Source organism: Primulina huaijiensis, unplaced genomic scaffold (assembly GCF_012295235.1).
Source record: "Primulina huaijiensis isolate GDHJ02 unplaced genomic scaffold, ASM1229523v2 scaffold28027, whole genome shotgun sequence".
Taxonomy (NCBI): Eukaryota; Viridiplantae; Streptophyta; class Magnoliopsida; order Lamiales; family Gesneriaceae; genus Primulina; species Primulina huaijiensis.
The window spans coordinates 107,035-121,152 of record NW_027356708.1 but is presented as its reverse complement, the minus strand read 5'-3'; the positions used below and the strand labels follow the sequence as shown (position 1 = coordinate 121,152).

Below are 14,118 nucleotides of genomic sequence, written 5' to 3'. Positions count from 1 at the left end.
TGTTATATATATATATATATATATATATATATATATATATATTTTGATGGGTTTTTTTTAAAAAAATTAATATTTGATTTCCAATGCTTAAAATAATATATTTTAAACAATCCAATAAGATAAGTTATTACTTATTAGAAAATGGGTTATCCTATTTGCTTCGCTTGGCTTCATGTGACTCTACAATATATAGTTTTTCGAGCATCGACAATTTTTATGTTAATATAGGCCAACAGATTTACACTAATCATCTATCAAATGAGATAAAATTGAGTGAAAAATATTAATAAGTAAGAGTAAATTTAAAGTTTTCCAAACATGAGTTAAAAGACAAAGGAGATACTAGAAATAGAAATCAAAGTGCAACAATTGAATATAATTTGTCTTTTCTATCGAAAGAAAGGCCTGAAAAAGTGTAATTAATTCATATTAAACCAATATAATCCTAAACAAACAAACCAATCCCAAGTCACGTTATATTAACTCGATTTTCGATAGTAACAATTTGCGGAAATTTCAAAAAGAAATTTGGAGAATATGCAAAATTTCGATTTTAAAAAATGAGAAAATCCTAAATTGAACATGCGTTGTCTTTAATTAAGGTAATTAACAAATATTTGGGACAGGTTTGGTCGGTGCTTATGTNGAAAAAATTAATATTACTATATTATATATATTTCAAAAAATTATAATATAACCCAATGTACAAAAAAATGGACAAAAGGAAGCAAGTGGGTGGAGGACTAGGCAGTTCCCCAGACATACAAAGTGGGATTTCACAGCCATATTCAATGTCACTTGTGTTTGTGCCCAAAGCACACCACAACTTTGTTAGATTCTCACAACACGTGTAGGACCGATCATCATCTCAGAGGGGAATATTTGATAATAAATTATAAATTTTTATGGGTTGTTTTGTTTTCTCGGGATAAAATAATCTGCTACATCCTATGTTATATATATGATGGTACACTCATAAAAATTTATTTACCAAACATTCAACACATAGCACAAAGTTTGACAGATTTTCGAAGCTCAGTTCTTTATCGACTTTCACTAGAAGACTAGAAATGAATGAAGCTTCAGTAGCACTATGACAACAAAATTTGTTGTTATTTACAATCTTAATCTGAAAAGAATTGAGTATCTACACCAATCAATGTATCGAAGATTCATTCCTCTACTTTACCAGCAAGAAAAAGCCAATGTTGAATGAGAGGATGTGGCCAAGGGATGCAAGCATGTATCCTTTTTGATGAAGAGAGTGCAAATCCATCTTTAGAAGAAATTCTGTTGATCATATGGTGCATATTCAAATGAATATGGCAGCAACTCTTCGACCTCAACTCTAGCACTCGAATAACTGGTGCTTTTCTTCATTCGGCACCGGTTGATAGACTCAACTTCTGCTAGAAATATACTGTATACAGGCCTATGATCCGAAAATCTGGACTCTCCACGGACATACAACTCTTGTTGGAGGCCACGGCCATGCCACAGTATCCTATCACACCTTCATTTTAAATACAATGTCAAGAAAATGTCACCATTTTAAAAGTCACGTTTTGGGACTGGATTTTTTTTAAGGAATTTACCATGCAGGCGTTCTCCGTTTCTCTTTCGGATGCATGTCCTCACCGGCATATCGATCGGAGTTATTTGAATACTTGTACGTAGGAGGGAAATAAATTTTTCCTTCATTCCATCCGGCAAAAACACGCCCTTGTCTTTGCTCTATGCGCAGCTGTTTTCACAAAAAAGGATTTAACAATGTAGATACACCAGTCAGTACAATCATTAATATCTAACTGATAAAAAACCAATGTCTATTTTCTTGCCTGGTCGTTTTCTAACAAAGCTCTCCAATTTCGCATCTCTACTAGAGCCTTTGCACATCGGTAAGAAAGAGCGATTCTATAGTTCAAGTCACCGAGCCATATAATTCGACTGGAAAATAAAGAACACGAAAATTTGACTGAGCTTCCAACATTTTATACCACTTGGATATTGGAACAATGGAATGACCAACATAACAAACCAAAGGGGAAAACAGATCGATGTAATAGGGAAGGAAACTTACTCATGCTCAAGAATAGTTTGAGGGGAGTTCTCATTTCCCATTCCATGAACTCGGGGAAACCTTGTCTTCCTCAAAATCTCCATGACATCTGAGTTTCTTCGCTGCTCGTCACCTTCCTTCTCTCCAGAAGTTAAATGGCTACAAATGAAGCAGAAGCTTGTTTGGTGCAATGACATGCTAATTGAAATCGAACCCTGACAAGTTTAGTTCCATGAGATGATGATTTTGTGTGATACATTTTAGTTTCAACTTGAATCATGAAATTAATACAAATGAATCATACCTTGTTTCCAAGATATCCCATCAATCCTCTGCCCACACAAGACACCTTCAGATTATTAACAGCATCTCTCAGATCCCTCCTTATCCATACCGTAAGGAAAATCCCGACCATTTGTTTGCTTGCAGCTAAACAATATCTTGACTGCCCTGAATTTCGATCTCGATCTTCTATTGGCTCATAACCATTGTAAGAGAGAGGCGAGTAACAATGCGTACAAGGCAATTCACCAAGATCGTTTTCGTCATGAGAGGAAACATCACCAACTTTTGGATCATAATAATCACTTGGTCTATGCCCATATATCACACGATCACATACACTGAACCGGCGATCAAGTCTAGGTTGTTGCAGCAAAATGTCATTTTCCATCATTCTCATACTTCTGCTCAATGATTGGAAAGAGCGACAGTCGGAGAAATCGGAACCCTGTTCAGTATTTGATCCTTCAAAGTCATCATCTGATTCAATTATTAGATAAGGAACAGGGGAAGGTGTGCGATAACTGTCACTACTTCCGGGAAGACTGTTCAAAGTTCTTCGAACCAGTGCTAGCCATATTTTAGCAGGACCATCATCTTCGGTGCCCAAAACATTACCAGCATTTAATGGGACAATTTCTTGAAACCTGAAATAATTAATAGACTTCATCAACATTTAACCAAAGGTAAACATAAGGGTAGGTTGAGATTAATTGACTCACCCAAGAACATAGATATCAGCAGGAGGTGAACTATGTAGCCATTCTTCAAGATTCAAATAACTAGGTGGCGATTTTCCAGCCACATTCCATGTTGCCACAAAGATCCTATCCCAATTTAACAAAGGTTACATCGATAAAGGACTCGCTTTTATTCACATGAATGCCTATAATTTAGAGTTTTGATTTAAAAATTTAAAAGAAGCACACACCTATAATTGTGTACATCTGTAATTTGGGAGGCATCAAGATCAATCTTATTCCGTCGCAGCCGATCAGCATTTAGCCTATTCGATTTCTCTGCGGATTCGATAAAGAAATAAGCGGCAATTCCAAGAATGATGGAAATGGAAGGAAAAACTCTAATAGAAAATGCCAGGAATAGCAAATTATGTTTCAGTGGTCCAAAAGATGAACCAATTGTTTGATTCTGGACCTGTTTTGCTTTTCTTGGTCGTGAATGCCACCCTCTCTGAGAAGTTGTTACTCCATTCTTCATCAACACCTGAAAAAGCAAAAACTTAAAGCTTTTTAAAGCTGTGTAATTCACTGTCGCAGCAGAATACCCACATTTGCACAGCACAAAACAACAAATTATAATTTCCTTCGGGCACAATTTCTTTTGAAAAAATAAAAAATAGGAAGTCACCAAAGAAATGAATGCAACAAATACGAGATCTAAGCAGATAATTTAATGCAGAATCAAACAGTGATTGATGCCCATATGATGATATAAGAGAAGAAAAGGACATAAATGACCTCAAAAACCAATAATACAGGATTCAACAATCAATTTTCTCCAAAGTCCTAAATCAGATCGAGATGAAAACTACCTCCATTGATGATGTCATCAGCATGAAAATCTTCAGCTCTGCTCTTGATGTTGAACCATTTCTTGACTAGAGTCTTGGGCCATGAAAACTTGATCAAGAAACACAAAAATCAGAAATCTCGACAGCAACAATACAGAAAACTGTTTATTTCACGAAACCTCATTAATGCACTTCTGTTTCTTTCACTAAAACAAACCTTGCTTTTCTTGGAGTTTTCATCTCTCATTGTCTCACAACTTCATATAGAAATCAGTTTCTTGACTCATTGAAAATACGGCAAGATGTAAACTTCCTTCTCTTTCTCCAACAAATTGTGGTCCCTTCCTCTCCATTAAGAGATTCAAAACAAAAATTGATTCTGACAAAAGAATATGATGCAAAAATCAATTGGATGAACGCGGGTAGCCATATCTTTTGTGCAATAAAGAGACAACAAATCAGACTAAGGAAAAAAAACCCACAAGTTTGTCACTTTGATTTATTGACATGCAAAGCCAAGCCGAATTCCAAGAATACTAGATGAAAATCCACTCCAAAACAATGTGGGGAAAAAGAAAAAAAAATCAAGAGCGAATTAGAAACATTAAGACAATCAAACTGTGAACGCGGAAACGAGAGTACGAGACAATGTGGAAAATAAGGATCAAAGATACGAAACCGAAGAAAAGAAGCCCAGAGATTTATGGGGCTTTATAGGGGAAGATGGTGTTTTGATTTCTTCTCAAAGAACTCAGTTTTGAGTACAGGAAGTGTATCGAATTTTGAAGAGAATAAAGAGGGTGGGGAAAAGGAGAACAAATAAGCGTAGCAGTGTCTGTGTCTCTCTCTCTCTATCTCTCTCACATCACACACGCTGAATGTGTGTGTTTCTCGAGGCCCTGAACCCATATTAAAGGGAGCATGGCATCACCATATCCAACAGGACCCCAAACCCAACCTGCCCGACTTCTTATTTTTCTTTTATTTCAGGACTGTCCGTCTGCAGAAAACATTTGTTATTCTTCTTATTTTCAAGATTTTGGGAGATGTCTCGTGGAATTATGTTCTTATTGTAAAAGCTACTTTTCCTCCTCTGATATGTTGGGCAGTGTTGTATCCCATAAATATTTTTATCGCACGAAACGAAATTTTTGAAAATGTTATGCAGATTTCAGATGCAGATTTTTTTTGGGTTTCGCATGCATATTTTGGGGGCATACTTCTACGTTTTAGTGTTTTAAAACGTTAGAACAAAATATTTGTTTATAAAGCAATGTAGAGGTCTTTTTTTGGTCAAACAAGACTAGTGTCTTGGGACCCCAAGGCAAGTAGTCCCAATTTGAGGACTTTTGTTTGGGATCGCATTTCATTTTCTTCAATCATTTTACCTTATCTATTGGTCAATGCGACTTTTTTATGGTACGGGAATCCTTTCCTTTATATGTATATATCTATATCTATATATACCTATAAATATATGAGTTTTATTTGTGAGCTTACTATTATGACCTCTTGTTTTACATTTTTATATAGTTGATAGGGATATTTTAGTCATTGTCCATGTTAAGGTTAATAGGATTTAATTCATTTTAGTAGTTATCATTCAATTATATTTATGTTGGTAGAAATTGATGTCTTGTGCATTTATTTTTTAGTTCATGTGTTTATTATATTCTTTTGGCCTTTAGTATTACATTTGTATTCTTTTTTCACTTGTTTTATCATTCTTATTAACTTTTTTTAAATTGTTTTCTCCATGTTTTTCTTTTTCTTCTTTGTGACATTCGTTTTTTGTTATTTTCACCTTTTTTTTCCTCTTTGTGACATTTGTTTGTTGAAAGAGATTTTGCATTCTATTATGATGATTGTAGTATTTTGTTTTCATTTTGTTTTTCATTTCATTTGTTCTTATATATAATTTGTTTAACCTTTGATGTTTCCCTAGAGCTAGCAATTGATGATACAAATAAATTGAAGTACTTTTATTGTGCTTGACATTCTTGATCCATTTTTTATCTGATGTCTCTTTGTTGGTTAGGGCATTTTTTTTATCATTTGAGAAGAAAAGTAGAATATATATTTATATTAACTCAGTTTTTAGTTTTGTCCCAAAGATGATGTTAAATATGTAGAAATTCGCTCCATTATAGTTGATAATGTTCAAGTCATTCTCATTTTTTACCATATCTTCTTCTGTTATATTACAATCAAGTGAATGAAAATCTTTCATGATAGCAAGTGATTCAAGTTTTTTGTAATGAGACTTAATAGTTATAGCATTTGATTTACTGATTTGGCATATGATCTTCTTTTATCAATATCGTTAGTGAATTTTTGGCTAAATTTGAGATCATTTTGAAAATAATTTTAGAAATCTTTTTCCCTTAAAATGGATGTTAGAGGAAGCAATCTCTATGTTTTGTTTACAGCCATTGCTCGAAAGCTATAAGATGTAAATTTTTGTTTTATGAAGCATTTTCGCATGTAGAAATTTTTTAATGAAATTTAGATATAAGTATCGACCGAAAAATATATATTCTGATATAAAATTAATTATCTAAATATGTAATTCTAAAAACCAAACATAAAAAAAGTAAACAAAATCTATAAAAAGTTAAAAGTTAGCAAAAACAATTGAATTAAACTTGATAACAATTTTAATAGTTTTATTTTAACAATAGTATGCTAATTTTAATTAATTAAGAGAATTTTTTTTATTATTGCTTATAATTTTGTGTGCTTCATTTGAGTACTATAAATATATGAGTTCTATTTGTGAGCTTACTATTATGACCTCTTGTTTTGCATTTTTATATAGTTGATAGGGTTATTTTAGTCATTGTCCATGTTAAGGTTAATAGAATTTAATTCATTTTAGTAGTTATCATTCAATTATATTTATGTTGGTAGAAATTGATATCTTGTGCATTTATTTTTTAGTTCATGTGTTTATTATATTCTTTTGACCTTTAGTATTGCCTTTGTATTCTTTTTTCACTTGTTTTATCATTCATACCTATAAATATTTGAGTTCTATTTGTGAGCTTACTATTATGACCTCTTGTTTTGCATTTTGATATAGTTGATAGGGTTATTTTAGTCATTGTCCATGTTAAGGTTAATAGAATTTAATTCATTTTAGTAGTTATCATTCAATTATATTTATATTGGTAGAAATTGATGTCTTGTGCATTTATTTTTTAGTTCATGTGTTTATTATATTCTTTTGGCCTTTAGTATTACATTTGTATTCTTTTTTCACTTTTTTTATCATTCTTCTTAACTTTTTTTAAATTGTTTTCTCCATGCTTTTCTTTTTCTTCTATGTGACATTCGTTTTTTGTTATTTTCACCTTTTTTTTTCCTCTTTGTGACATTTGTTTGTCGAAAGAGATTTTGCATTCTATTATGATGATTGTAGTATTTTGTTTTCATTTTGTTTTTCATTTCATTTGTTCTTATATATAATTTGTTTAACCTTTGATGTTTCCCTAGAGCTAGCAATTGATGATACAAATAAATTGAAGTATTTTTATTGTGTTTGACATTCTTGATCCATTTTTATCTGATGTCTCTTTGTTGGTTAGGGCATTTTTTTTATCATTTGAGAAGAAAAGTAGAATATATATTTATATTAACTCAGTTTTTAGTTTTGTCCCAAAGATGATGTTAAATATGTAGAAATTCGCTCCATTATAGTTGATAATGTTCAAGTCATTCTCATTTTTTACCATATCTTCTTCTGTTATATTACAATCAAGTGAATGAAAATCTTTCATGATAGCAAGTGATTCAAGTTTTTTGTAATGAGACTTAATAGTTATAGCATTTGATTTACTGATTTGGCATATGATCTTCTTTTATCAATATCATTAGTGAATTTTTGGCTAAATTTGAGATCATTTTGAAAATAATTTTAGAAATCTTTTTTCCTTAAAATGGATGTTAGAGGAAGCAATCTCTATGTTTTGTTTACAGCCATTGCTCGAAAGCTATAAGATGTAAATTTTTGTTTTATGAAGCATTTTCGCATGTAGAAATTTTTTAATGAAATTTAGATATAAGTATCGACCGAAAAATATATATTCTGATATAAAATTAATTATCTAAATATGTAATTCTAAAAACCAAACATAAAAAAAGTAAACAAAATCTATAAAAAGTTAAAAGTTAGCAAAAACAATTGAATTAAACTTGATAACAATTTTAATAGTTTTATTTTAACAATAGTATGCTAATTTTAATTAATTAAGAGAATTTTTTTTATTATTGCTTATAATTTTGTGTGCTTCATTTGAGTACATGTGGTTTGGGTCATAGTAAATCCATTACTCTATTAATTTATTTTTATTGTTTTTCTTTTATGAATGATATTTGGATTAAAAAAATATTTTCTGGTTTGACAAAGTTGATATTATGTCATAATCATGTTGATTGAAAAGTTTGTCATATGAACAAATGAATATATATGTTTATGGTCATCATGTTATTTTATCTATTGTGTATTGATTTGTTTAGATTGAGAAATATTCTTAAATATGATGTTACTCAAACGATTTTAGACTAAACAAGAACAAGTTTAAACAACTATACCAACCAAAAAAGAGTCCTACGCATAGTGATGATATATACATCCAAGTACATGCTCTATGTATGAGTTTGAAAAGGTTTAGTACATTAAGCACAAACCAAATAGAGTAAACCATGCGAGATGACCATGATCCCGAACTAGCGAAACGAGAAGATCATCAAAAATCCTTCTTAATTTGACGAAACTTCCGCTAAAGAATAAACCAATTGATTTTACTTTCTTGGAGGATGTTATTTAGGCCTTTTAAAGTTTGTAGAGCAAACTCAAGAATATTCTTTTCCGTTTCCGTTATTATTTCATCTCTATGGTTAAATTATATAAAATTTATTTTAAAATAATATATTACTCATTATTATTATATAAAATAAAGAACATGATATGGCACTAATTTTGAACCGACCCACAAACCACGCAATCTCGTTGAGTTTTGGGCGAACTCCAAGTGAATTAAATATTTTAGTAGCAACACATGGAACAAAGAAGTTTACTGGATTTTTAAGCTCTCTAGGCTTGGAGTTATAATTGACTAATCTTAAATTCACATGCTACGTGTGGGAGACTGTGTCTTGTTCCTTACCCAAGTCACAGTATTTACGTTTTCAAGGTTCTTTGTAATTTATTTATTCAATTAATTAATTTATAAAATGGATTCCTAGGATTAAAGTAGTCTTGTTATATGATAAGAGGGTGAATCTATCCAAACTAGCCTAGCTAGCCTATGCCCAATTCTCCCTATTTGGTATGCTAGCTACTTCATATTTTTATAAATCGATGATGAACTAATTAATTAATTCATCGAAAGTACAAAAAAGTGGCCAAAATTACAACGATCCCATTTCTCACACGTGGTATGGTATGCCTTTGGAATGAATGGGTTTCCGCCATTAATGCACACTTTAACAAAAATGGCTTGCACTTCACCACTTGACCCATACTCGACATCAAATAACATCGTAATATTATTGTAACCAAGACAAGGGGGGGAAAAGATATTCAAATTTTGACGTGAAATTTTTCACCAAAGGGTGTAAAAAAAATAAGGTAACACAAATTTTCACCAAATTTAATACCTTATGAACAAAAGATCAGATTCATTGACCTAACCAGCCAAAGATCTTGTCACTGTCTTTCTTGCGTTTCGTTTTCCCCTCCCTTCACCACTATCCTTCTATGGTTTACGTGTTGCCTGTCAAATCCCCATTCTGTCTTTTTCTTTAATTAGCTTTTCATGTTTATGTATTAATTACCAATTTTGCAAGTTGTGAATTAATATGATTCGAGGGTTTTGATTACATTTATTATTGTTTCGCTATACAATGGTCAATTCATGCCATTTTATATTATTTTAAGAAAACTTAGTGGACTCACCTTGTCCAAATATTGTAGCAAATATTAATTGTTCATCGAAGAAGTTAATTTAAGTATACTAATATATTATAGGATTATAAGATGCGATTTGAATTTGTCAAATCATATTACAAAATAATAATATTAAGTGATTAATATACGACGCCCGACGTTCGATCGATATGTCATGCATGATTCGTTTACTGTAGCTTAATCTCAATCTGATATGTAATAATCTTGGTTTTTGCTCGATTATGGTTACGCATTCCCTAAATACAAATATAATTTTTAGGCCACAAATTACATAATTAATAATAGAGAATAAATAAGAGTCATAACATTTGATTACGAAGCTTGCTAAAACAAAAATGGTTGGCCTGAATGTCCAATTTCTTTACTTTTTATCTGTTCATTTGGATTTAGACATAGAGTAGGTCTCTTGTAAGACGGTCTCACGAATCTTTATCTGTGAGACGAGTCAACCCTACATATATTCATAATAAAAAACAATACTCTTAGCATAAAAAGTAATATTTTTTCATGGATGATCCAAATAAGATATTCGTCTCACAAAATACGACCCGTGAGACCGTCTCACACAAGTTTTTGCCTTAGATATATTAACAAGAAGTTTATTAAAAATAGTATATGTAGACAGAGAAGGAATATTTTTAGTAATGAATTCATAGATTTTTTTTCTTTGAAATGGTTTCACAAATCATTATATAAACATTATCACACTTGTTAATTTCCAAGCTGTTATTAAATAATAATTGATGGATGAGAAATCTTGTAAAGTTTGATAAAAATAAACTTAGGATATTATAGATAAAATGCAAGGATTTTTCGTGTAAACAAATATTTTAAATTTTGTCTATGTCGAGTAGACAGTTGTCTAACTCATGATTTTGGAGAGAGTTCCATTGAGGACGATCGAATGAGGCAAGATCTTGTATTTATTATGGATATATACAAGCAAGCTAGATTTTTTAATAAAGTTGAATTTTTATTTTTTATTTTTATTTTTAAAAAAAAAGAATTCTCAGCCCCGTGGAGCCCGAGCCATGAACCATGATTCTGGCATATCAAAGGTTCCTGGAATTCAATTGAACAATAAATTACAATTATTTATATAAGTTTTTTTTTAGTGGATTACTACGTACAGAACCTTCAAATCGACGTGCTGCATTTTTTTAAAGTTTATGTTTCATTATCAAAATACATAAATCCGCTTCTATCATAAAATTTGAGGCTATGATTGCTATCGTTATGGATAAATAAATGAGTTGCTGAAAGTGATATTCGATTGAAAAATGGTAGCTATGAAGAAACAAACAATTTTGCAAATGAACCCTAATTTCTATTTCATTGTGTACCTTTCATTTCCACAACCACCACATCAATATATACAAATCAAGCACCAACAATCTTGTGTGGCTATTTTTGGCAAGAAATTACTTACTTCATTGGCCAGATATTCCCTTGGATACCTCTTAGTTTTTCTTTTTAAATGAAATTTTATGGTCACGGATTAAGATATGGTGGATCCACAATCTTCTAAAATCATTATTAAATAGAATTGTTCGAAAGTGTGGCGCAAACTAAATATATATATAACATTGTTATTTCTTTTAGATAATATTGTTATTGTTTTTTATAAGTAAATAAATGTGGTGTTTCTTATTCGATTAATTGGTGATCACTAAGTGAACTCGTAACACAAGGTTGTTGGGTATTATTCATGTTTCAGTGTGTTAAATTAATCGCATTAAAATGGTTTCGATCATTCATAATTGAATGAGTTCATCTTTGGAGACATACCCTCAAAATAGCAAATAACTTTTACTTTAGAAATCATAATAAGAATTGTGAAAACTGCATATTTGGATACATTTGTTATTTTTGTCTTATGTGTTATTAAATTTTAGTTTTAGTTTTGCATATTTTGATTTTTAGTAATTTTAGTCATTTTTTTCCGACATATGTTGAACTAATGCAACGTTGATGTGACGATGACGTGTGTAGTGTCACATCAACACTTCGTCAGAAAAATTATTAAAGTTGTCAAAAATTGGGAGGACTAAAACCGAAATTTATATCATAGATTATCAAAATCATGATAAAGTAACAAAATTAAAAATACAGTTTTCTCCATAGTTGTAATGATTAGCATATATATAAATCATTAAACTGATAGTAACAATTCTAAACAAGCTAGTAATTAGTTCAATTCAACTATTTGGAATTTAATAAGATTTAAACATCCGAACTTATATGAGAAAATTTGATCTCGTAGTCGTACATTAAATTTAAAGTTCGTTTTTCAATTGTACGTGTTTCTTGTTTTCATAGTAATAAAGATCTTTTCTTACCATACCATTTGAATCTGTTGATGTTATCTAATTTTTATGAATATAAAAAATAAATTGCTAAACAATTAGTGTCATGATTTGAAATATGAAGGGAGATAAACGAGCAATCTTGAAAATGAATCTACATTTTNTTATGGACACATATATATTATATTAATTCGATCCTTGACTCTAGTATTTGCAATTATGTGGGGATCCTAGCTTGTCCAGGCTTGTCACAAGATATCCATTTCTCCAATTGATCAGGAAATTCTTTTATTGGTGCTCAAATTTGTATTTCCTTTTTTGTTAAATGTGGATAACATAATAATTAATATAATCATTAAAGGGTTTTTCTCTTTGAACTTATATATGGTCATAAAATAAACCACAATTGGATCATACACATCTACATCGATCGACATGAATCTATTCATAAATGAATGTCAAAGAAGAAGAAGAATAAGGCAAATAATTCCTGGACCACTTTGATGCTTCACAGATAGGGACTAACTGGAATTAATGTCACGTCGACGATGTCCGGATTAGGTATCAACTGAATTACTATTTATATGATCGATGGAATTGTCTATAAATTAGTGTGCACCTCTTGATGTTTTATGAATTAAGGATTTTTTTTACTAATATCGATGAATTTTAGAAGAACACAAAAAATTTTATGAGACGATCTCATGAGTCAATTTTGCGATAAATATGTTTTATTTGGATCATCCGTGAAAAAGAATTATTTTTTATGTCAATAATATTATTTTTTATTGTGAATATGAATGATGTTGACCTATCACGAATAAATATCAATAAGATAGTGTCACAAGAGGTAGAAAAATTTAAGTTTGCCAAATTTTATTTGTCATAATTCCTAATATTTTAATTTTAAAACTAATAATATTAATTGGTCGTCTTATCATTTGGGCCGTTTCAATTCTTATCTTAAAATTTTGGTTCTCAAACGCAGTTTCTAAATGGGTGGCCAGCCCATTATCTATTGATCCTTTTGATTTGTGGGTGGGCCATTGAAGGAAGAATTGGGCTGTTTGTCTGGATTTCCATGTATTTAATCGCAAGTCCTCTTAATATACACATCTGCTTTCAATGAATTGAACCCGACCCTTTTCTTTACGAAGAAAATTTTAAAAACATAATCAGTTCTCAGATTAAAAAAAAAAATCCATCATTATTGAACTCCGATCTTGAAAATTCATATCTGTCTATATACATGATGAAATCCGACCAATCATTTATGATATCGGATTGGATCGGTTTCAGATTTATCAGATTGAGAGTGTAATCCAATCCAAAACCAAATCGAATTGAACTTGTTTAAAATCAGATTGTACCTAATTGAAATCAAATTTGTATAAAATATTTTTTTAAACCATTAAGTATCTAAAAATCAGATAAAAGTAACATTTCAAATCTTCATTTATTTAGTAATTATCTAATATATATTTGTATGTATGTAGTGTACATAATATCTAATATAGCAGTATGAAATTAGTCTTCGATCATTCATGATATCGAATTCAAATAGACCAGATTAGAATAATTNTTTTTTTTTTTTTATTTTCACACATGTCCTAAAGAACAGTTCATCATCAAATCGCAGCGCGCACACGACGACGACAAACAAGAAGAATATAATTATTTTCTGCAAAAAAAATAACAATAAACAAAGAGAATCTAAATAAAGATAAAGGAGAGACAAAGTGGAGATCTGAAGCGTTGATGTAGTGAGTTCACTTTAAAGTAGAAAGGCCGAGGAGGAGATGCCTTTTATCTTCCGAAATTCACGTTTCTGTTTCTATTTATATTTATGATAAAAATAAATTCTTTAACTTCTAGTTCAAGTTGATTTTCGTATTAGGTAAATTATTTTGATTATCCGTGGTTGAGAATTTTTGTTTGTATTATGGGATTTTTGTTGACTTCTTCTGGT

General features: G+C 30.6%; 1 protein-coding gene across 1 annotated transcript; it reads right to left on the bottom strand.

Moving 5' to 3' along the window:
* Positions 1–998: 998 nt before the first annotated feature.
* On the bottom strand, positions 999–4,769 carry LOC140967770 (type I inositol polyphosphate 5-phosphatase 4). Its single transcript, XM_073428505.1, has 10 exons — positions 4,090–4,769; positions 3,894–3,981; positions 3,497–3,565; positions 3,273–3,360; positions 3,064–3,168; positions 2,364–2,988; positions 2,081–2,274; positions 1,839–1,947; positions 1,596–1,744; positions 999–1,513 (listed from the first exon to the last, which is right to left on the bottom strand). The coding sequence occupies exons 1-10, from the start codon at positions 4,117–4,119 to the stop codon at positions 1,279–1,281; spliced, it is 1,692 nt and encodes a 563-aa protein (XP_073284606.1). The 5' UTR covers positions 4,120–4,769; the 3' UTR covers positions 999–1,278.
* Positions 4,770–14,118: the final 9,349 nt, after the last annotated feature.

Coding starts and splice junctions, on each gene's coding strand:
- LOC140967770 (XM_073428505.1), bottom strand. CDS start 4,119: ATGAGAGATGAAAACTCCAAGAAAAGCAAG. Junction 3,982..4,089: donor AAAACTCCAAGAAAAGCAAG/GTTTGTTTTAGT, acceptor TTCTTGATCAAG/TTTTCATGGCCCAAGACTCT. Junction 3,361..3,496: donor GACCAAGAAAAGCAAAACAG/GTCCAGAATCAA, acceptor TCGAATCCGCAG/AGAAATCGAATAGGCTAAAT.